This window comes from Gouania willdenowi, chromosome 6 (genome assembly GCF_900634775.1).
Source record: "Gouania willdenowi chromosome 6, fGouWil2.1, whole genome shotgun sequence".
Lineage (NCBI taxonomy): Eukaryota > Metazoa > Chordata > Actinopteri > Blenniiformes > Gobiesocidae > Gouania > Gouania willdenowi.
The window spans coordinates 61,856,359-61,882,577 of NC_041049.1; the positions used below are offsets into that span (position 1 = coordinate 61,856,359).

Genomic DNA, 26,219 nt, shown 5'->3' on the forward strand with positions numbered 1-26,219 from the left:
GAATGATTACACAGAATAGAGAGATCGATTCTAATTCTACCTTTCCTGCTTTTCAAAGTCAGCTACAACTGTGAAACTGTTCCTCTACGATTCAACACTTAGTGGAACCTTTTACTTACTAAACTAAAAAAATAATATAAAAAGATGTAAAAAAATAGATAAGAATTAAGCAAAAGTTTACTTCAAGATTTAAAAGGGTACATTTTCTACACTGTAAACTTTAATAAGTTACCATGCAGCAATAAAAATAAAAAAATGGAAACAATTGATTGCCTTAATTTTTTTTTAAGTTGATTAATTTAAAAGTCAAAATTTTACAAAATTTAAAAGGTTGGATGACTGGCTACTTGTATTTTTTGGTAACAGTTCAATTAAAGTGCTATATGAATCAAGTTTATTTTTAAATATTCCTTGTGTGAAACAACAGAATTAACAGGATAATTACTTAATTCTAAGTTGTATTAAGTTTTTTTTTTAAGTTATGCTTACTTATAAACAAATACTGTATATATACATTTACTTAATAATTATTAGTTAAAGTTACTCAAAAAAGAAGAACATGTCACACCAACTTGACATAATTAAGTTAGCAGAACTTTTTCTATAACTTTCAGTATAAACTATTTAATCTATTTAATTACTTTGAATGTCTGGGTTTACAGTGTATCTACAACATGATTTATATACAATATCGGCAATAGAAGTCTTAAACTGAAGTCTTTTTTTGTGTGTTTTTGTTATGTTTAGGTATAACCTGTAAGTTGCTGAACATTTTAAAAATGTTTAAAATTGCCATTTAAAAAAAAGACAATATCCTAATTAAGGGCCAGGCAGTCATTAGCTGTCAGGAAACTATTGTAATCCTGTTTGTTCTTCTTCTTCTTCTTCTTTTGAGGAAATCCTACTTCCCACATGCAGACAATCACCAGTTTTTGCCCAAAGGTCCAGTCCCATGCCAGATTGCATCAGCAGCAAAAACAGATCAATAGTCCTAAAAGTGGTGCTATACAGAAAGCCTCTAAATTTCAAAGCTTTGAAAATTCACAGTAAATGAACCATATGCGAGACAGATTTGCAACTTTTTGTAAATGTAGCCCCGACACCTGAAAAAACGTGAACATTTAAATTAAATGTAAACTAGGAAGTCCATCACTTTGTTGCTTCCCTTCTGTTTAGCCTTTATATGCTTCCACTAGGACAAATATTACAGAACTGTAAAGTTGATTATCAGAGCTACGCAGATGACACACAACTATATCTATCACTGAACTCAGATGACTATGGTCCCATTGAGGTGTTGTGTGACTGCTTAGAAAAAGTAAACTGCTGGATGAGTGAAAACTTCCTTCAACTAAACCATGACAAGATGGAGGTGATTGTCTTTGGTAACAAGGAAAAGAGGACTGCTGTCAGCAATTATCTTGAGTCTCGACCTTTAAAAGCTAAAGACCAAGTCAGAAACCTTGGTGTTCTGATTGACTCAGATCTTACATTCAGCAGTCAGATCAAATCTATCACAAAAACATCTTCTACCACCTAAAGAACATCTCCAGAGTGAAAGGTTTAATGACTCAGAAAGATCAGGAGAAACTGGTCCATGCTTTTATCTCCAGCAGACTGGACTATTGTAATGGTCTTCTGACAGGAATCCCCCAAAAGAGCATCAAACAGCTACAGCTGGTTCAGAACGCTGCAGCTCAGGTCTTAACCAGAACAAAGAGGTCAGAGCACATTTCTCCAGTTTTAAAGTCTTTACACTGGCTCCCAGTCAGCCTCAGAATAGACTTTAAAGTTCTGCTGCTGGTGTATAAATCTGTGAATGGGTTTGGTCCAGAATACATCAGTGACATGTTAGTCAGGTATGAACCCAGCAGGTCTCTCAGATCTATGGACACAGGTCAGATAGTGGAGCCCAGAGCTCACAGTAAACATGGTGATGCTGCTTTTAGTTGTTATGCTGCAAAGAAGTGGAACAAACTGCCAGCAGAGCTGAAGTCAGCATCACATGTGAACATTTTTAAATCAAAGTTAAAGGCACTTTTTTTCTCTGCTGCATATGATTGAGAGAGAGATTTTTGGTCATGTTGTTGATGTAATGATGATTTTACTGATGATTTGAATTGATTTTACTGATGATTTTAAATGTTCTTATTGATTTTAAACAATTGAATGTTTTATCATGTAAAGCACATTCAGTTGCCTTGTGTATGAAATGCGCTATACAAATAAATTTGCCTTGCCTTCTTTCCTTTTTACTCTTCCCACTATTTTTTGCTGAATTGACACCAAACTTACAGCACATCTTCAGACTGTCCCACACAAATGATCCACACAGATTTTTGATAAACCAAAAATGTAAAGATATACTTTCAAATTCCTACGAAATACTTTTTCACTGTGATAAAAATGAAAATTTTACAGAATTTTGAATTTTACTTTCATGCAAACATTTGGAATCAATGCAAAAAAGGGTTTTTTTTTTTTAAATATCAGGGTTTTGTTTTTTCTTAAGTTATGGAGCCAATAAACCATTATTAAAAACAGATTACCAACATCTCCATGCTGTCTAGGTGCAATATGTGTATTTTCTGATTTTTTGTCTCACATTTTTGACAGCCGTTTGAAATCTGCCTTTAAACGCTAACAGCTGCTGTCTTTCAATTCAATTCAATTTTATTTATATAGCGCAAAACACAACAAAGTCATCTCAAAGCGCTAAACAAAATATAAAGTCTTATTCTGCCTAAAATGACCTGGCCCCAACCATTGCTGTGCAGCAGCTATAGTAATATAATCATAATTGTAAATGACTTTCTGAGGATGAAAAGATAATTGTAATTTCATTGTAAATGGAAAAAAAAAATGCTGGTCACTGTAATCGTAATTAATTTTTAAGTGAAAATTGAAAACGTAATTGTAAATGAAATATGAAACACTTTACACCTCACATTCCCTTATAGTCTTGAATGAACACAAGTGCACACTTCTCTGGAAAAAGCTAACCTTCTGACCATAAGCATTACAGACGCCACATACCAATCTTTATATAGTTTTGTAAACAGGTGCACAGTCCTTGAAATAGACTAACTTAATGTTGTGTTTAATACACGACACTGTTGACGTAAAGAGATGAAACACAAAGCACGTGAGGTAATGGATGACTTGACTTTAACTTTGGTCCACTGCAGTCAACCATTAACTTCTGTATAATAAGGGTCAACAGACTTCATTTTGATGCCATTGGGTCTTGTTTTGCAGTGTTGCTGAGATTCCACTCAGTTTAGTTTGATATGTTGTCCTTTAATGGAATATAAAATATTGTGATGGGTTTTCTTCCAAAAACATAACTTACAAGCTGCTCAAAGTACGGTACTCAATAGCAGACCAGTCCACTACATTATCAGAGGACACCACGTACAGTAGAAGCTGTTATTAACTCAGTGATGGTCAACATGTGGTCTTCATTTTAATTATTTACCCAGAAAACACTTTGTAGGGGGAAACTTTTAACCCCTTTTTATCTGTTTCTTTTGGCCATTTTGCAACTTTCTTTGTCCAATCTTTGCCCATTTTCAAAAAGTTCTGACACTTTTTTCAGACTTTAGATACATTTTGCCAATAAACATCAAAGGTTTTCCTATTTTTTCTTTTTGACCCTTATCAAATTTTTGCTCTTTCTTTAATTTTTTGGCCACTTTTCATCCAAATAAACTAACTTTAGCCCAATAAATACCACTTGTTTCCCCTTTTTCCTTACATGTTACCTCCTTTTGTTCCACATTTTGGCCCTTTTTCACTATTGTTTGCCACATTTTGCTCATTAAAGCTACCCTTTGCCATTACATACCACCTGCTTCCTCTTTGTTTGCCCATTTTTTGGCCCCTCTTGACTGCTTTTGGCCCATTTTAACCATTTTTCACTATTTTCTTGCCACATTTTTGCCACTTTTGGACCTTTATTGGCCACCTGGTAATATGTCTGCCTCAACTCGCTCATAAAAAAAATAAAAAATGTAGCAGAACCGTCCCACTTTGGGTTGACTACCCACCAGATGGCCAGTCCACCCATGGCAGTAAGATGTGTGAAGGCAGCTGAATTCATTCCAAGAAATGTTTCACCAGGAGAACTGAAGAAGTCTATTGGATGAGCAGTAAATCTGAAAACTTTAAAGCAAGTGAATTATGTCAATGTTACCAGATAACGTGTAAAGGGGTCCACATCAAGCCCACCTTGTTATTCAAGGCTCAGAAGTGGCAAAGACGATGAAGTAAAACACTAAAATGATGATTATTAACCTGATAAAACATCAGTGAGATTAAGTCGATTGATCGATACAATACCATTAACCTTTCAAACGTGTAAAATTGAGCACGAACGGTGAACACACTCCTATAAACCTAGTGAAAATGTAATGTGTTGATGTATGTGTGCATCTAAAGCAGGGATGGGCGACTTTATCACAGCGAGGGCCACAAATCTGTGATTGTATCTGGTCTGAGGGTCACATGATCAATGTTCAGCATTTAGAATAATGACCAATCACAGCATTCACATAAGAAATCTGCTGGTGCCTATCTCCAGTTCTCACTGGGTGTTAAGCGGGGGTACACCCTAGACAGGGTGCCAGTCCATCACATGGCAACACACACACAGACAATCACTCACATCCACTCTTACAGGCAATTTAGAGATTCCAATCAACCTAACAGTCGTGTTTTTGGATTGTGGGAGGACACGGGGAGAACATGCAAACTCCACACAGAAAAGAGCCAAGTGTTGGACGTACTAACCACTAAGCCACTGTTTCTCAACGTTTTTGGCTCAAGTCCCCCCTTTGTCCAACTACAATATTTTGCTCAGAAAACTATTTAAAAACATCCATAGATCATAATGATGGAATGAGCAAGTGATAACACACATTTAATCTCATTTTGTAAATAAATGGAAATAAACAGTATTTAGTGCAGTGGTTGCAATGATCATTTTGATATCAAGAATTTCTTTGCGACCCCAGACGTTTTTTCTAGAATTAGTTTTTGACCATGTTTGAGCTTTTATATATATATATATATATATATATATATATATATATATATATATATATATTTTTTTTTACTGCATTTTAGTTGAACTAGATTTATATTTCACAAAGTAAAAGTATAGAAATACACTTGGAATGAAAAAAAAAAGTATAATAATTAAAACATTTTGAAAAATCTATTTTGATTTTTCAGAAATTTCAGACGACCCCACATGGGGTCCCGACCCTAAGGTTGAAACACACTGATTTAGTACCTCCTGAATATATGTATTTCTATAGTTTTCATCATTTCCAGTCATCTCACCCCTGGGGTGGGACCAAGACTGACATTTTATTTGTTAATTTTCCACTCTCTGAAGTACCCCCTGTAGTGGCACCGCGTACCCCTATGGGTACATGCACCCCCATTTGAGAAACACTGCACTGACCCACTGTGGAACATCATTTTTATCATCATAATTTCTAAACTTCTCGTACAGAGCCAAGAGAAGCTGCAAAATTACACTTTTCCCCTCAGAACACTTTCATTTATATATTAAATATGCTCAAAGGTTATTATGGATTTTTTGACCACATGAAGCCAAATTCAGCCTTAAGATATGATGTTGGTACAATTATGGTTACTCTGCATGATGATGATGATGATGATGATGATGATGATGTATATATTAATAAGGACAACTGTATGCATGGGGCGTGATTTAAAAGCCCATTGAACTCCAGGTCAGGGTAAATCAGCAACAATCAGTGGCTTCTCCCACAGAGTGTGACTCCGCCTGTTGATCAAAGACCTTCCTCCTCCTCTTCCTCCTCTTCCTCCTCCTCCTCCCTTTTGTCTTTGCCTCTGTTTGTTAAACTCACCAAAACCTCGTGGGCTCCAGGCCAGGCGCGCAAACCCTGAGTGGACACCGGACAGGGGCGAAGGGGCCCCGGACACTGAGGGAGAAAACATCTGCTCTGCTTTCCTTTCTCGGAAGTTTACATTCGTGCAGCTTTGCATGAACTTTCTCATTTCTGACACAGCGATGAGGTAAGAAAACTGTGCGTGATCGACCGCTCGCGCGAACAGCCAAAGTGAACGATTAGCGACTTCAGACGCAGACATTTCCAAATAGGAAAGTTTATCTCTTTCTTCCTTCTTGTTGCATGATTTTCCAAAAGTGTGAACTATTAGAACTTCTTTATGTGTGAGTTCTCTTTGGTGGGAGTGAGTCCAAAGCGTGCGCTTTTGCGCGTGGGTTCTTCCCTAAGTTGCAGTTGATTCCTGTAGGAAAAGCAGGAAACGCGTTTGTTTTCCTCGCACTGAGGAACAAAAAGAGAAAAAGAGACGTCATGGGTCACACGGGAAGTCGAGAGATAAAGTCCAGTTCCGTTTGGTTGTTGCGTAAAAGGCCGTTTTTTATCTGCTGGGAGGAAACATGGGCTTCTCTTCTCTGACATCCCCCAGCATTCCTGAGCTCTGGGAACATGACTAATGGCTGAATCTGTGGAGATGAAGAAAGAATTTTCTCTCATTTTCCCATGTGCTTTTTTTCTACTTTTTTTTTTTTTTACCATCTTTTTCTTGCCTTGTTTTCATCTCATTCCATATAACATCAGTGGTGTCCAATATATGGGCGGTGGGACCAAATTTGGTCAGTCAGAATGAAAATTGATTAAGAAGTGACAAGAGAATGCACATAAATTATACATTCATCTGTTTTCATTATTAGACTAATTAGATGGTCATTGGGTGATAATGACCAAAATTCATATCTCAATATTTTTTTCTCAAAATGCTGATATGTGATGTAAACTATATTGAATTTTTTTAAAAACTCTAAATTAGGTGTTATCAGAAAGACAATTCTGGGTTAAAATTTCTGATGTCAAATTCCACACAGACACATTTATTACCAAACAACTGCACAATATGTGCCACTTTTGGCTTTTTCTCTCATAAGGGACAGCACGTGTGAGTGAGTTCTGTAGTATGGCTTGTTTATGGGAAGGTCTGGGTTAGGACGCACTCAGAAATCCATCTAACTGTGATTTCCATGCTGTTCTGAGAAGAAGTGGAAGCAGCAACTCCTAAAATGAGTATTTAAATAAAAAAATTAAAAAGATAAAAATATATCTATATAGGTGATATTGTAATTTTCTATATTGCCAAAAACAGAAATCATACAATATTGATTCCTGACTCTCGATATATTGCCCAGATCTAAGACAAATCATCCATTTTCATATTTTTTCTAGTTATAAAATTCTATTTGGGGGTTGACCTTTGTGAAAAGATTTAAATCTCCAGTAAATTAGATTTGTGTGCACGCGTAAATTTCTCGGTATGGGATCAATAAAGTATGAAGATTTGAGTGTTTTGCACATGAATATTACACAGGAGATAATGGTATTTATAATAATAATAGGGGTGTTGAAAAAAATTGATTCAGCGATATATCACAATATTACCTCGCGCGGGTCTCGGATCGATTCAGAATGCATCCATATTGATTTGTTTTAAATTAAAAAATGTTTTTCTTCTCATTTTATTTTATTTTTTTACCTTTATTTAACCAGGAAAGTCTTTTCCACTGCAGGAGACATTGTAACTGCACAAAGAAGTGCACTGAAACCTGGGCATGTTGACCAGCTTGTGTTAATTAAAAAATAAATTAAAAAAAGAAAATACTAAATTTCTGCATTTATTTGTTGTTTTACAAATATACCTCAGTTAAGGTGCACAAAAGTTGGTTTAAAAGCCACAGGCAGATTGTGTGTTAGTTTTTTATTTTAAGTTGTTGGCACATGGCATGTTAAATATATTTCATACATAATGTTCTCATGAAGGTGTACAAATTTACAGATTAGTTGTTTCTTAAGTCATATATTTAAAAAAAAAAAAAAAAAAATCGCAATAATCGCCTTATACTTTAGTATCGGGATATATTGTGTCGTATCGTGACCTATGTATCGGGATATGAATCATATCATCAGATGCCAGGCAATACACACCCCTACTAATTAGTATTGTGAGTGTAACAGTTGAAGTTCACTGCTCTGACTCACCTTTAATCTCATTCTGTTTGATGTGATCCCTGATTTAGTTCCAATAAAGCCACGTGTGTCCATCTTTGGTGTTCGACCGAGTAAAGAGTAGAAAACGGGTTTAAAATGCCATTGATGGGGAATAAAATAACATTTTATACATTATTTAAAGGCTTTTTACAGAAATCTCAAATGCTGGTTTAATATGTTGGTGCAAGGGGAGGACACACAATGCACTCTGGTGTCCTCGGAGTTAAAAGACATATGCTGAAGTAATCAACCTGAATGCAACACAGAAGTGAAAGTGTGTACGTCAGTGTGTAAGCGCTGCAAAATTAATTTGGAGAGAATCCAAATAACCACAGACGCAAAGGATATTTTAGCCAAAGATTTAGATGAACTGTAAAGCTTGTGACAATGAAAAATGACAGTTTTTAGCCATAAGAAGCATCTGGTTTCCCAGAAAACAATTTCTATTTCCTCGTTAGGTCAGAGTGTTGTAATGTACGGGAATCAAACCTCCAGCAGCTGCATGGACATTATCATTGTTTTCACTCACACAGCCTTGAAGTAAGAATGACACACAATAGTCTTATCAACATTGTATCAGCTCCCAAACCAGTAGTGTGTTAATCACAAAACAAGTGCTTGCTCTCAAGCGTGTCATCTCCATTTTCCATTTCCCCATTTTTTTTCTCACTAATGTTTCCTGTTTAAGTGCTGAGTTGGTAAAATCATTGCTACACGTGTCTCAGGTTGTGACTTACCGGTATTTACAACCGTAGACTGTTTTTCTCATCCGTTTGGGGAAATCAGCTGATAAGGAAGTGTGACAGGCCACGAGATCCTTCAAGGTTGTTGAACAGCCTCAAGTGAGATTTTATCGAACAATGACTCAGTTTACTGATCATAGATTTTCTTTTTTCTTTGGAAAAATGAGCGTAGAATGTATAGAGGTTTACGTAGCATCTTTTAACTGCACCAGAAGTGACACAGGGTCCCCATGGTCATGGAATTACTGGAAAAGTTATGGAATTTGAAAAAAACTTATTATAGAGGATGGATACCTGATCAAACCCTGACGACGCCGGACGAGTCGGGTTCAGACAGATATTTAGAACTGGTGTTCGGGTTGGGTGACGTAATGTCGTTTGCGCTGCAGCGTTCTTCCTTTCCTGCTGCAGCAGCCACGCACTGATCCACGGGGCAAGAAGAATGGAGCAGAGGACAATTATAAAGAATACACAGTTGAAACATTGTTTTTACTGCACAATAACATGATTATTGTTATCTTTGATACATGGATTATGTAAATAGGTCCGATGGGTCTCTTGTTTGTGTTTCACTTCCGCTTGCTACCCGTGTGCTGATCTGATGTTAACATCAACAGTTGTTTGTTAATATAATCAGTCCTTACCACTAAAACAGAGGTAAATATGTAATTTTCTTTGAGAGAAAAAAATTCGTATTTCACTGTTGGGTTGGACTTGGACGAGAAAATGCGGCCCGATCCGCACTCCATTTGTGACACGGTTATTTATTTACTCTCCATTCATGTGACTGTTTACTGCAGAGCTGTGCACATGCCTCTGCATTCATCTGTGGAACCAAACAGTAGTTTAGTCCACTGTGCTCATCTCCAAGCCGTTTTCTTCTCATTCTCTTTTATTCCGGGTTATTGGGACGTCTCTCCAAGCCGTCGTGAATGCGCATCAGTGTGTACAAAATATATTATACAATCTTTTCAAGGCAATATTACATATTGTGTGGACTCGTTTTCTTTTGTTTAGAGAGCTTCATCACCCATTAGCATTAAAAAAAGATGTAAAATTTATGTTTGTTTTTTTCTCAAATCCTGCCCTATGCACCTTTAAAAGTTATCTCAAAGTCAAAGTGCTGTATGTCTGAGACATAATTGAGCGGGAATCACGAGATCTCACAAATTAATGTAAATTTACTCTTCGGCTCATTTGTAAAACTGTGTGTAGATAATAACCTCAGCTGGCGCACACGATAAAAAAACAATGAAATGCATATGCAAATAAAGATCTTAGTGCTTCAGAACTGAGTCATGGAATTTTGGTAAAATGTTTTGGAAAAGTAAAAAAAAATCATTGTGGAAAAAAACGTGGGAACCCTGGTGACCGTTATGTTATTTGTTTTATATTCCCAGACCTGGAGCTGAATCCCTGCAGCACCAAACCAACGCCACTGTGTGACGGTGGGCAAGTCCCAAGATGCCATTATTCGACGGGTCAACAGTATCCGATGGACTGTCAAAACCATCAAACATGTCAGGGGTCTTGGGAAAGCCGACGCTGTCTTACAATGGGAGCTATGTTATGTTTGATCCCAGAGGAAGAGACGGAGAAGGATTCTCTCCTCACTGGAGTAACTCAAAGGCAACCCTGGTTGAGGGTAAGAACCCTATGGGTCACCTCCCAGACGCGGTGGGACAAAACCACATCAGACAGAACTTTCCGTTATACGCCAACCCCTCAGAGGTCAATAGTCCGACAGCATCGGCAGATGTAAGACGACAAAAACCTGGATGTGAGATTTTGTCACCGTCTTTTGAAAACTCTGTTTACTTTGCCCGTCCCCAACCAGTTTACAGAGCAGCCCACTGCTGCAATGGGCCGGGTTGTGTGATGGGACCACCGTACGTTGTGGAGCATGGCTCCAGGATGCTGAACTCTTTGTATGAGCGCGAATGGATGCAGAGTGGGGTTCCTTACACCAAAATGCCTCCTATTCAGAGGCAAGGGCCCGACACACTTCTAGAGCAAAGAGGTGTGCCGTTTGAGCCAACTGTGGACTCACTGAATAGGATTCACGTAGAACCCTACGCTTCAAACAGAGTGAGGGCTTTACCTGTGATGATGGAGCCAAACTTTACTCGTTACCACTGCGCCCCTACCCTAAATGCTCCTTTAAGTGATCACAGCCATCCTTTACAGACAGCTCCCAGAGGCTACCCCGGCCTCTACTCCCATCGCACATATGAGCATATGACCTCAGAGCTTTATCAAGATCCGTCTTCCATGGCCAAATATGGCCAGCTAGCACATCATCCAGTGTTTTACTGCCCTCCGGCCAATGTGGATGCAGAACAGAGAATTCAGTGTAAAGAGACTAGTAGTAAGCAGGGAGAGGATGTCCCTGCTATTCATAAACACTCGATTCCAAATTCTCTGGAACACTGCATAGTGACTCAGTCCCTTCATGGCGACATTCCTTTGGCCTTTCCCAGCACTGAAATGTTGCCAGTTCATCCATTTATGCAGGGTTTCAGCTATCCCTGCTATGCAGTCCCTAGAGTTCATTCAAATGCAAATCAAATCCGATCCCCCTTAAAGAGCCCACACGCTCTGCCTGTTTATAACTATAGTCTCTTAAATGTTTCCCCCTCAAGACAACATAAAGACCACCCCAGGACTTCTCCAACCAGTCCAAACAAAGACAAATCAACCCGAGACGTTGGCCAGGTGAGCTCTCACTCACCGTTCATGTACATGAACCAAACCAGTCCTACCAGACGCATAGGCCAACCTGGCACTTCACCATCCAGCATACAATTGGCCAAATTGTTTCCCACACTCGCTGGCCTCACAGTAAGCCCAGCTGTTCTGTCTCCGGTAAACATGAATTTGAACAGGCTGACAGATTATTTGCCTTGTCAAGCCCCAGAGACTTGTCAAAAACGCCCACAAAGTCTTCCTCTTTCCCCGTCAGCTTGGCTCTCCCACACAGACCAGACTCGCGCTACACCTGACGGACCAAAGTTCCAAAAAGTAATTTTCTCCCCAATTGTTGCAACAGAAAGTAAACACAACGGTTCTGTGTCCTTCTCAGGATCCCCTACTCATAAAGATTCCTTAAAGAGAAAACATTCAAATTTATCTCCACCCATAAAGATAAAAGAGGATTTATATGAGGGGGTAATCCGTAAAAAACTAAAGAAGTCTAATTATCAGCCAGTAGGAAATCACACGGACTCCCCTCCGATGCCGGTTATTGACAATGTTTTTAGCTTGGCGCATTACCTAATGGCTTCCAGAGGGTCTTCCAGTGGCGAAGCATTGCTAAGAACTACACAGTCCTCTGACGAGTGTGAAGGCAAACAAGAAAATGAAAACAAGAAGTCGGATCCAGATAAAAAGCAGCACAATTGGGCTGTAACTTCCAAAGAAATCTGTCCTCATGCTCCAACAGAGAAGGTTGTTGACGAAGACTTTGAACCCCTAAAAGTCAAGGTAGAAAAGGTAGATCCTTCAGAAACTGACCTTGTTGAGGAGACTCGTATCAACCAAAGTGAATGCATTAAAGTGATAATCAAAATGGAGCCTGAAGATGCTGTTCCACCCAACAGCAATCCCACAAATAATTGTGAATCTGAAGATCTTAAGAGTGAACCGCCATCAGAGATTACAAAAGATGCTTCTGTTGTGTCTGAACCTGCCACATTTGTGACAAATCAGAACTCACTTTCTCAGGGAAACGTGCACCATCTGCACAAACCACCAGTCCCTTCTCAGGCCGACTCTAATCATCCATCTCCACAGCCTGAACCTACAAAATCCCCACACAAAAATCCTTCAAATTCTTTACCCTACCAAAACATCCTGTCTAAGGATAGACAACCCAGCCCTTGTCCACCAGACCGGATGCCTGCTCTAGCATTAAATGTAGTTGTACCACAGCAGGTTCCTCAAATTCCAGTCCGCAAGCACTTCTTTGCGCTGCACTATTCTTTCTGCAAGCAAGTGTCTGAATTAGTGTCTGCCTCCTCAGAGCAGGAGCTGAAAAACTGGCTCTCTCAGCAGGAGATTGGACCAGTTACTTCATCAACCAAAGTGCAGAAGGTGACCTGTTTGTTGGGAGTAAAAGCCAGAGAGGTGTGGATAAAAGAGGAGATGAAGTCAAAACTCAACGACATCCTTCTAAGGTTAAAGGAATACACTGCTATGGAACGCTGCCCTTTTCCTCATATCATGCGGACAGGAGCTGTTTTTCTCCCCATGCTGGTGGTGAAGGAGCTGCTTTTTCCCACTGTCCAGGGAAGCTTGGTGGATAAAGTCCTGCAGGAGCACAAAGTGCAGCTGCGGCCTACGACTCTCTCTGAGGAGAAGATCCTCACCCAGCTGCACAAACGAGCGTGTTCTTCCAAGCTTAGGAGGTTGATGTCTCTTAGACACCTTCCGGACATCTACGAGGATGTGGTCAACCTACTGTACTACACCAGCGTCTGCAAGCATTTGGGTGAGTAGAGCATGTTCATGCACCGATTAATGGGAACATTATCTTTATAGCGTGGGAAAAACCTTTTCAGGAAATGGAATGGAATGTTACTTGTTACCTTTACTCCCCACATTGCCACGGTTCCCTTGCATAAAGTAAACATCTCATGTATTAACTTAAAAAGGAAGAGACCAAATATTGCACAATTGGATCTTAATTTATTTTCCACAAAGGCATCTGTATAAAATAAAAGGTTTGTCAAAATGTACCATTGTTTTGAAAACATAAATAACACCAATGAATTCAATTCAAAATAATGACGTTTTCAGGCTCTAAGTATAGTTACATTTATGAACTCTAAAACTGAGAAAATCACCTGCAATTAATGCTGTTTTGGCGCCGTGCATTACGTTTAATTTGATTGGTCTGTTATGATGTGATGCATTTGATTGTTGTCTGGTCATTTCATTTTTTGTAGTTTCACAATGTCCGTTGATCATTTTAAAACAAAAAAATAACAATTTACTCATAATCCATTACTTTCACCTCTCGTTATAAGTTTGTTAGTGCAGTCGCCAAAATAAAGATTAATCACTATTTATCTATATAGCACTTTACAAGTGCTATATAGATAATATATAATTAATTTGTAATATAATTTATAATTAATAATAGATGATTAATTGATAAAATACAATTGGTTGAGGCTTAAATTGCTGATACAGTAGTATCATTGCTGCACTTTACTGTTGTAAATTTGCACTTAAATTTGAATCTATTAAAACAGTATTTTTCATTGCCGCTGAACACTTTTGTGAATAATTGCTGCTCCTTTTCCGCTTTCTGAATGTGCAGTTTACATTGAGGGAGTGTCTGTTTATGACTCCAACTTCAGCAACGTGTTTTGTTAATATGTTATTAGAAGGCCACACAGTCATGAGTCATTTTCATTTCATCAACGCCAAGTAGCGCAAAGGCAATGGGAAATTAGGGATTACCACAGGAGAGCTACATATACAGACAATGTAAACACGCAAAAGCCCTTTGTTATAACCAGACGAAGTTGATGCAATGACATGTAAAACTCTATAAAGTGAGTAATGCAAGTTGTAAATGTGTTCATTGTGTTGTAGCGTTGTGTTGAGGTGAATAAAGATGGTCACAAACGTGCATTGTATGGGGCGCTGATTGTAAAGTTGCGCATGCTAAAATAAACGGCAATATTTAGCAACAAACCACTTTTAAAAAACGTGTCAATTATTTTTTTTATGTGATGTTTTTTTCTCGTAAAAATATAATGTCAATGTTAAATCTAAATGTTACAATTAAATATGAACGTTTAATCTAAATTTAAATGTTAAATATAGATGCTAAATGTTAAATCTAAATGTTTAATGTTGAATCTAAATCCAAATGTTAAAATCTTTTTTTAAACATCTGTTCATTATCTTTTATAGGAAAGCAAAGACGATGCACAACAATACAATACAAACAGAAAGAAAAATAACAAATGTTAAATCTAAATGTTCAATGTTAAATCTAAATGTTAAATTAAATGTTAAATATTAATGTTAAATCTAAATGTTATAATTCAATATGAATGTTTAACCTAAATGCTCAATGTTAAATATAGATGGTAAATGTTAAATCTAAATGTTCAATGTTAACTCTAAATCCAAATGTTAACTCTAAATGTTCAATGTTAGATCTAAATGCTAAATGTTCAATCTAAATCCAAATGTTAAACCTTTTTTTTTTAAACATGTTTATTATCTTTTATAGGAAAGTAAAGACAATGCACAACAATACAATACACACAGAAAAAAAAATAACAAATGTTAAATCTAAACGTTCAATGTTAGATCTAAATGTTCAATGTTAAATCTAAATGTTAAATCTAAATGTTAAATGATTGTATGATGATTTAGATTTAACATTTACATTTAAATGTAACGTTTAGATCTAGCGTTGACATTATATTTTTAGAAAATAAATATCACAAATATTGCTGGTCAGAAGTCACATAAAAAAAAATCCACAAACGTTTTATTAACGTGGTTTGTTGCAAAAAAGTTGTTTATTTTAGAATGTGCAACTTTACAATGGGCGCCCCATAGCTTTGATGCAAAAATGAAACTATGGATCAGGTAAATCCTGCTGGTGCAGATTGTCTTGTCATTTGTTTTGTTTTTTACTTGAATTTACCCAGGTGCACGTTTATGTAACCATGTTGTCTGGTCCCAAATGGTCAGTTTTAATATGAATGAAGGGGTAAAGTTTAATGTAGCAACTCTAATCAAACTGCATATCTGTAAGATGATCACAATGACATATTTTATCATATAATTTATGTCAGATTTATTTTATTTGATCATTTATGACGTTTATCATTTTTTGAAAGATTAGACCTGAAAGATTGATCGTTGTATTTGGTTGTGATACGTACAGGAGGTAAAGGCTTTTGAAAAGCTTTACAAATATTTCACCAATGGTTTTTTTTTATGTATTTTACAATGAACAATGGACAGAGTGAAATGAGTCGCTAAGGGAACTGAACTCTTAGATTTCTTTGCTTTGGAGTCCATCCATAAAGTCATCAAAATGATGGTTCATTGTTCTATGAATCTGTGATAACCACATTTATTTATTTATTCATCTGAATAATATCTACTGTTATCCAGGACGTTTGCTAGTATTTGGGCCATAGTATATCGTCATCTTAAAGATGTGAATCCTTGTTTTAATCAGAAATAAAATGTGTTAGAAGTGACCAAAAATGGTGGAAACGTTGGTGAAACAGGATTTTAAAAACCATAGAGATTGGTTAAAAGTTGCAAATTAGAGAGGCCAAAAACTGACAGATAAAAGTGGTAAAAAGGGTTCAGAGTGTCAATATTGGCTTAAAAGTGGCAAAAATGGGGGAACAATTAGTTTATACTGGCAAATAATGGGCATGACAAATCATGAATGTGGTTAAATTGTAATGTGATGTCGCAAAAATGTATTTAAAATATGACAAAAAAAAGTGATGAAAATAGTTTAAAATATGGCAAGTTTGAAAAATGTGGCAGAAAAATTGTAAAAAAAAAAATAAAGCAAAAATTGGCTCAAATTTTTCAAAATATATTCTTGAAGGCATCTGGCGACCCCCTCCCAGGGTGTCTTGTGACTCCAATTGGGGTCCTGTCCCCAAGGTAGAGAACTCCTGGTTTAGGGAAGAACATTTTTAGAGGTGAAAGGGAAACTCCAATCAAGCCCAGTTCCTTAGATTTAAAAGTAAAAATGTACTGGGAACCATTGTAGAGGGTTGGGGTCAGTAAAATAATATTTTTAGTCTTTAAAAAAAATTTAAATAAATAAATAAATATATATAAAACAATAGTGACAATATCACAGAAATGGATATACATTGCAGGAAGAGGCAGAAAGCTCAAAGAGCTTAAATATTTATTTTTAATTTTTAATTAAAACCACCTACATTCTGTAACAACTCTAGTTCAAATAAAAAGCAGTATGAAAATAAATATCTGATCTGACACACATTGTATAACAAACATGATCAAAATGCTAATATTAGAGAGAAAAAAGGCCAGAGGGCCTTTAGAAATAAATGTGTGATATAAAAATGGGGTCACGACAAGAAGAAGGTTGTGAACCTCTGCTGTACTTTGCTCGTAGGTTTGTGGAAGAAGCTTCATTACTGTTCAAAATGGGGCCGTTTTGCAGAATTTGTTCAGTGCATTTTCTTCATTATTGGGCCTCTCAAAACATATTCACATTTATACAATATGACATGTAACATTTATATTTTTTACAGAATCAACTTCATCTGATGTCCAAAACAGCGCGCAGGTATTTTAATTTCTTTTATGTTGTCCCTTTGTCTTTGCTACTTTGCTTTTTCTTCAGTAGAACGCTCTACATCTTTTTGCTTTTACTAACCCCCCCCCCCCCCCCCCCTCCTTTATTATCAACTCACTAAACAGTGCATGATTGCTTTGTTTAGGTGAAGGGAGAGAAATTAACTTCTCTTCATACATTTTTGTATATTATTATTGGAACTTAAGGAGAACTCTGCTTTGTGTTTGGAGAGAAGATCATCATCATCTGATCATGTTATGAACAACTAAACTGCTAAATAGTAGGGGTGTCCCGATCCAATATCGATCCAATATTAGCCTGAAAACGAATATCATATATATCGGATTCAAATTTCCAGATTCTCCGATTTATTTATTTTTTTCCCCCCAATTAATTTTTTATTTATTTTATTCAATTGTAGAATACTGTAGATATTATGTTGAAGGTTAAACCAGTTGTTTAATAATAAATGGGTCAGTTTTTCCTCATACCTACTGTTGCTGACTATTGTTCTCTGTTTGAATAACATCACTTGATCAAACCTTTTCTAACATTCCACACTACAAAAGTATTTTTTTTTATTATTAAAGAAAAAAAAAGGTATGTACGATTCATACCAATATCTGATGAATATTGGGACATCCCTAGTGTAAAGAGTACTGATATATCATACCCAAGTAGAAGTACAAGTAAGTTGTACCTAAAAAATACTCAAGTGCAAGCAAAAAGTTCCTACTTACTTTCACCCCTCCATGTTTATTTTTGGTAATAAATCTTGGTACGGTTCCCTTGCATACAGTAAACATCTAATGTATAAACTTAAAAAGGAAGAGACGAAATCTTGCACAATTGAAGCTTAATTTATTTTCCACAAAGGCATCTGTATAAAATAAAAGGTTTATCAAAATGTATATAAATAAAATGAAAATAAAACAAATTTTTAGGCTGAAATAACCTTCATTCACTGCTGTTTTGGTGCCGTGCATTACGTTTAATCTGATTGGTCGGTTATGTTGTGATGCATTTGATTGTAGTTTCACAACGTCTGTTGATCATTTTAAATAAAAATATAATCATTTATTCAGTAACGTTTGGGTGTACAAATGTAACTAATTACTTTACTTATTTTTTAAATGTACTTAAGTACAAGTAAAATGACTGATTTAGAAATATACTCAAAAGTATAAGTACCCATAAAAGCAACTCAATTACAGTAATATGAGTACTGGTGATCTGTTACTTTCTCCTCTGCTAAAGAGTGACTCATCTAATTTAACGAGTTATTAATCTATTTTATCTAATTTAACGAGTTATTAATCTATTTTATCTAATCTAACGAGTTATTAATCTATTTTATATAATTTAATGAGTCGTTAATATATTTTATTTAATCTAATGAGTTATTAATCTATTTTATATAATTTAATGAGTCGTTAATATATTTTATTTAATCTAATGAGTCGTTAATATATTTTATTTAATCTAATGAGTCGTTAATATATTTTATTTAATCTAATGAGTCGTTAATATATTTTATTTAATCTAATGAGTCGTTGATATATTTTATTTAATCTAATGAGTCGTTAATATATTTTATTTAATCTAATGAGTCGTTAATATATTTTATTTAATCTAATGAGTCGTTGATATATTTTATTTAATCTAGTGAGTCGTTAATATATTTTATTTAATCTAGTGAGTCGTTAATCTATTTTATTTAATCTAGCGAGTCGTTAATATATTTTATTTAATCTAATGAGTCGTTAATATATTTTATTTAATCTAATGAGTCGTTAATATATTTTATTTAATCTAATGAGTCGTTTGTATATTTTATTTAATCTAATGAGTCGTTTGTATATTTTATTTAATCTAATGAGTCGTTTGTATATTTTATTTAATCTAATGAGTCGTTAATATATTTTATTTAATCTAATGAGTCGTTGATATATTTTATTTAATCTAATGAGTCGTTAATATATTTTATTTAATCTAATGAGTCGTTAATATATTTTATTTAATCTAATGAGTCGTTGATATATTTTATTTAATCTAATGAGTCGTTAATATATTTTATTTAATCTAATGAGTCGTTTGTATATTTTATTTAATCTAATGAGTCGTTAATATATTTTATTTAATCTAATGAGTCGTTTGTATATTTTATTTAATCTAATGAGTCGTTAATATATTTTATTTAATCTAATGAGTTGTTGATATATTTTATTTAATCTAATGAGTCGTTAATATATTTTATTTAATCTAATGAGTTGTTGATATATTTTATTTAATCTAATGAGTCGTTAATATATTTTATTTAATCTAATGAGTCGTTAATATATTTTATTTAATCTAATGAGTCGTTAATATATTTTATTTAATCTAATGAGTCGTTAATATATTTTATTTAATCTAATGAGTCGTTTGTATATTTTATTTAATCTAATGAGTCGTTTGTATATTTTATTTAATCTAATGAGTCGTTTGTATATTTTATTTAATCTAATGAGTCGTTAATATATTTTATTTAATCTAATGAGTCGTTGATATATTTTATTTAATCTAATGAGTCGTTAATATATTTTATTTAATCTAATGAGTCGTTAATATATTTTATTTAATCTAATGAGTCGTTGATATATTTTATTTAATCTAATGAGTCGTTAATATATTTAATAATGGTTATATTTTATTAATCTAATGAGTCGTTAATATATTTTATTTAATCTAATGAGTCGTTAATATATTTTATTTAATCTAATGAGTCGTTAATATATTGCCACATTGTTTTATTCAAACAAGGAATCAAATGAAATTTGAAACTTGAAATTTAAGGCTGAAAATTCAGCCTAATCAGTGTAATTAGTTAGACTTAGTCATTTTCTGACTCTCATGCAATGTAACCACATTTATTCAATAGTAAAAAACCAAGACAATATATTTCTATGGAGTTTCTTTCTTTTAACAATAACATTTCAAATGTGTTATACAGCACTTAGATCAAATTAAGCACATCAATTTAAAGAGTTTTAATTTTATGAAAGTGATTCTCTTTAACCTTTTCCTCTCTCCTTTTTTTTGATATAGGAACAATTGCAAACAGGAAGGATAAAAGCAATAATTTTCTGCACAGAAAACCAAAATACCTTCATATTATATATATATATTAATCTAATTAATACATCTTTTTCCCTTTTCTCTAATTTGTTTCTAAAAATATTTTCAGACCAGTTGAACGTACAGAGCACTTATTTCTCTACAAAATGCATTATTGTGCTTTTTTTGTTTGTTTTTCATCATCTTATCTGCATAATAACAGGTTAACAGCATTATTGTGCATTTAAATGATAATAGGAATTATTTTATCTGAAGTAGTCGCCAAAACCGAGTGTGTCCGAAATGATTAACTCAACATGCAGTTATTATATTATACATAAATGTACATGTACTATCATGAAATGCACACATGTATATACGTATAATGATATATAGATATTTAACAATTACCCTTTGTGTAGGTGGGTTTATTTAAAGAGAACAGTAACCATCAGATTTCTACAAAAATTTAGAAATTGCTACTTAATAATTAATCACTAAATTGTCTTTGAAATAAATGCTGTTGCTATTAATTACCCACTTGCTATGCTAACTGCTAGTTTTGCCATTGAACACTAAGTTGTCCATGATCAGACTTCACTTTGGAAAATATTTTTTTTATTATTATGCATGTTTTTACATATTTATAAGTTGGGTTATTTTCATGCATAGCTGCATATAAACTGCTAGAAATGGTAGCAGTGAAACATTGAACATGTTTGTCATATAAATCAAGTGGTTTTTCTGTATTATATCTGTGACAGTGTCCAATCTGTTAATTATCAACCGCTCCAGTTAATAATTCACATGTGATTCATTGATTGTTAACAGTTTACATTTAAGAACATATGATGGATACGTTTGTTCATAAGTTTGTGGTGTTATATTTAAACCATTCTGCGTCCCACACATTAAAAAGACCCTGAAAACACAGAAGAATGGAATCAACTTTAAAGATATTTCTGATTTAAAAAAAAAAAAAAAAAAGTGATTTAATTTGTTATAAAAACAGTCCTATACGTCTACATATAGTCTTATTCAGATGTACAGTATTTCTATGTTTGCCTCTCACGTGCTGCTATCCAGGGTTCCCGCGGATCCTTAAAAAATCTTAAAAGGCATTAAATTTATGAATGTAAAAAATAAGGTCTTAATTATCATTTAAATGTCTTAAATTGATGTTTCAAAAGTCTTACATTTTAACACAATAAGTATGATTTTCTGATTGTAATTAACATTCGTTTTTTTTTTTTTTTTTTTTTTAAGTGTATAAACAACATGGGGAAATTTAAATTGAACAAAACTTGCCTGTCCAACAAAAATTTTCCTAATGGCTTTTGTTTTTTGTAATTTTGTTGTTGTATTATAGATTTCTGGCTATTTTTGTAGTCATATTTTTTATATTATTTTATTTTAACGACCCTAACCCTATGTCATTAATGTGGCGTTTTTCATCCCCAATTATGTTTACTGTGAAGCTGGTTTTACATTTAATTTCAAATGGCAATAAAATGTCTTGACTAAATATTTGACTATAGCTGTAAAAAGCCTGTTTATCACTCTTTATTTGAGTTAATTGTGTTTCTCTGTGTAATGAAACGTTCCTTCCCTCAGCAGCTCACTTTGTTTTTCCTGCTCAAAGGACGTTTTTTTTTGGCGGACGATCATGCACTTTGATCATCATGTGTCGGACTCAGCTGACGGCATTAGGATAGGTTCTCTTTGTTTTTCTGCTTGTGCTGAGTCAACGTTTTAGGAGCACATGTTTAACATGAGTAATGCAACATGTGATAGCCAGCTCTGAGAGCTGATGTCTGCGAGTAAAACTTCACTTTATTTAAAGTTTTCTACGTAAAGGCTGACGTTACGATGTCATTATTATGTCATGACACCTGTCATTAGCATTAAAATAACTGTCATTAAGTGTCATTTTTTTACCCTAAACTCTAACCCTAATATTGGATTTTGAAAGTGATCAGATGTTCCTGGATGCATGCTTATATTTTCAGGACAGACTTGCCCCTCCACCTTTAATGGATTTAATACGTAACACTGGAATAAGGACCAGCGCTTTAACTAAAGCAGACTGTGTAGCACAAAGGAATCAGAATAAATTTAGCCAAAACATCAGAAACTGGCAAATACCCAACCTTCAAAGCACTCCTGACTAAGGCTGAACAATTAATTGCATTTGCGATATATCATATATCATAAAACGTGATTTTCTAATCTCACAGGCTGCAATTTTTTAAATCTTTTATTTAATTTGATTTATTTATTTAACTTTAGTAATACTTTATTTTAAGTTGGTTGGGAGTTTCATTTACCTAAAAAACATTTAATTGGTTAAAGCAGATATTAGTTCTCCTGCACTTTAGTGTGTGTGATGTTAGTGACTGGATATTCGTAAGCTTTATTTAGTTTTATGTACATAAACATCTGTTTATTTTATTTATTTATTTACTGTCCTGTTAAGTTCAGAGAGTGTTTTAGAAGAGCAGTCCACGTGTTTCATGAAACGTGAAGGTAGTTAGATATGTTGAAGAGGTAAAGCCACAGATTTGTTTTGCTTTGTTCTTTCTTTATCGCACAGAATTAAACCGAGGGTCGCATGTGGCCCCCGGGTCGCCAGTTGCCCATGTCTGCCCTAGCACCCTAACCCTACCTAACCCCACGAGATTCCTCCACCTAACCCAAAAATGCCAACATAGCTTCAAAGGTGTCATAATTTAGCAAACACCACCTAATGACAGCCTTTATGACACCTTATTCATGATAATGACTGTATAAAACTACAGATAATGCTTGACCACATTTCTTTCTGATTGACTCAGATCTTACATTCAGCAGTCAGATCAAATCTATCACAAAAACATCTTCTACCACCTAAAGAACATCTCCAGAGTGAAAGGTTTAATGACTCAGAAAGATCAGGAGAAACTGGTCCATGCTTTTATCTCCAGCAGACTGGACTATTGTAATGGTCTTCTGACAGGAATCCCCCAAAAGAGCATCAAACAGCTACAGCTGGTTCAGAACGCTGCAGCTCGGGTCTTAACCAGAACAAAGAGGTCAGAACACATTACTCCAGTTTTAAAGTCTTTACACTGGCTCCCAGTCAGCCTCAGAATAGACTTTAAAGTTCTGCTGCTGGTGTATAAATGTGTGAATGGGTTTGGTCCAGAATACATCAGTGACATGATAGTCAGGTATGAACCCAGCAGGTCTCTCAGATCTATGAACACAGGTCAGATAGTGGAGCCCAGAGTTCACAGTAAACATGGTGATGCTGCTTTTAGTTGTTATGCTGCAAAGAAGTGGAACAAACTGCCAGCAGAGCTGAAGTCAGCATCACATGTGAACATTTTTAAATCAAAGTTAAAGGCACTTTTTTTCTCTACTGCGTATGATTGAGAGATTTTTGGTCATGTTGTTGATGTAATGTGTTTGTTGATGATTTTACTGATGTTCTTATTGATTTTAAACAATTGAATGTTTTATCATGTAAAGCACATTGAGTTGCCTTGAGTATGAAATGCGCTATACAAATAAATTTGCCTTGCCTTGCCTTGCCTTTATGGTTTTGAGCTGCAATTCATTTGCCTGCCCACTTGCTCTAAATTTTTCCTCTTTTACTATAATAATTACAATTACTAACCTCTTCCTATTGTATACAACCGTTCTCTGTTTGTCCTGATGACTGGATCTCCGTGTGTTACAGGAGTAGATTATGAAGACCAGGATGGAGACGACAACATGTCTGAGAACTGGATGTCTGTCGTATTTTCAGACGTTTCATCAGCAGCGTCGACCTCAGATTTCCAGCCTCCACTGGGTGATGTAAAGGAGCAGGGCGATAAACCACGGGCGAATCGGAGCAGAACAAAGAGCAGAGTGAAGAGCAGCTCCAGGCGTACGTTTCTGGACTATAGTTTGTCTGATGAAGAGGAGGAGGCTGGCGATGCAGGGAAGAGAAACGATGTTGCACAGCAGGAGTCATCGTTGGTTTTACAAAGCAGAGCTGCTGAAAAGTCCTGGACGTGTCCACTGTCTGAAAGCGACGTAGAGACGGTAGATTGTGTGCAGCCCGCTGAGTCGTCCTCAGAACCTTCCAGAACCAAGGCTCGCTCTGGTGTCATACTCAGGCTACGCAGGATGCTTGGAGGACTAAACAGAAAAAGTGACTGCTACCAATCTGTGCCAGTGTCCGGAACATTCAGCGATTCTTCTCCCCTCTTTCAGACCAATGATGATGAGGGGGGAAGTAACGGTGAACAGAAAACACCTACCGTCACCCAACGTTGGCAGAGAGTGGGCAACTTCTCTCGTACGCTAAAATCCCTGAAAAGGAAACGCAGAGCTGTGCTAAAGATCAAAAGCTGTCCCAATCGGTCCTCCTACCACAGCGGTGATCAACGCAGGCGCTGGGGGCTGAGCCCGGCCGTGCAGAGGGGTCACATGGCCCTGAGGCTTCACTACCCAGACCTGGTGGGCAAGAGAATCCAACATCTGTACGAGGAGGACGACAAGTCTGAGGTGTGGTACCGAGGAGAAGTTCTGCGAGTCCACGAGGCCAACGCCAACCCCCTCAAGACCATCTTTGAGGTTCAGTACGACAGCGAGCCAGAGTGGAAGTACTACCTAGAGCTGCTGATGGACTATACGAAAGGCTGGCTCAAAATTGACGACTAGTTTACACGTCTTAGATTATGTTTGGTTTTGCCCAACAGGCCGACAAGAATTTGAGATACAAAATCAGGATGAGCTGATTCCCAAGCTGTGGTTTCCTGCAGAATGTTGTTGCACAATGTGACGTCACAGGGGTTAGCGTCACGTTAGCGTCACGTTAGTAGAATAAAAAGATTGAGATTGGTTGAGTTTTCATATTTCAGCTGTTATTTCTACTCCATTGTAACTTCACATAGATGAAAAAAGGCTGGCTCTTAAAATGACGACTAGTTTGCACACACTTTACACGTCTTAGATTAGGTTTGGTTTTTGTGCCCAACAGCACAACAAGAATTTAAAATAGAAAATCAGGATGATTTCAAACTGATTCCCAAGCTGTGGTTTCCTGCAGAACGACGGAATGTATAGCACATCTGCTGCGTCACCTTCTTTATCCAAAGCAATGTTGTTGCACGATGTGACGTCACAGGGGTTAGCATCACGTTAGCGGAGAATAAAAAGACGCATTTTGAGTTTTCATATTTCAGCTGTTATTTCTACTTGATTGTAACTTCACATTCCCAACTCTAGATTATGTGTAGACTTGAATATTGTGTTGTGTGGCACTTTAGTGACCTGCTTTTCATTGTGTGATGGAGATTTTCTGTAAGTTCATCTCGTTCAGGTTATCGGAGCCTTTCTTACTTAACATAAAAAACAAATTTGGAATAACTAAATTTGTTTCTGACAGTCTGTAAATATGTTCAAGTCTCTAATTTCACCAGAGAAGCAGTGGGTAATGGTAATTAAGGCCCTCACAGGATGTAAAATCAGGGTTTATGTATCAGATTTGAGAACCTCACACATGAAGTGTCTTAACTGTCTTTGTACAATTATTGTAAATACATTGTCACTCTGAGTGAAGTTTGTTACTAAGATTTTGTTTTGTTTTTACTGCAACGAAAGACAGATTGTTAGAAATGTGTGTTTTTTTCAGCCCTAGGATGTGCTTCGTGTTCATCCATGTGACTGAAGTATAACGTTGTGGTGTATGAAGCTGCTTAAACATGCTGTGACGTTCCCACGTTGAAGTGAAACTCCAGAAGGAACCTCAAACTTTATTTGTTGACATTACTTAGAGTTTTTTTTATACCATCACACGCTACTGTCTTGAATAAATATCTTGGAACACGCAGCAATGTTTTCTCTTGTCATTGTTTTACTAGCAGACGCGTTAAAGCAATGGTTCCTAACCTTGTTTGGGTCGCGACCCCATTTTGATGT

General features: G+C 35.7%; 1 protein-coding gene across 1 annotated transcript; it reads left to right on the forward strand.

The window, feature by feature from the left end:
* The first annotated feature begins 5,889 nt into the window (after positions 1-5,889).
* On the forward strand, positions 5,890-26,130 carry c6h15orf39 (chromosome 6 C15orf39 homolog). Its single transcript, XM_028450788.1, has 4 exons — positions 5,890-6,072; positions 10,243-13,331; positions 17,128-17,162; positions 23,989-26,130. The coding sequence occupies exons 2-4, from the start codon at positions 10,307-10,309 to the stop codon at positions 23,992-23,994; spliced, it is 3,066 nt and encodes a 1,021-aa protein (XP_028306589.1). The 5' UTR covers positions 5,890-6,072; positions 10,243-10,306; the 3' UTR covers positions 23,995-26,130.
* Positions 26,131-26,219: the final 89 nt, after the last annotated feature.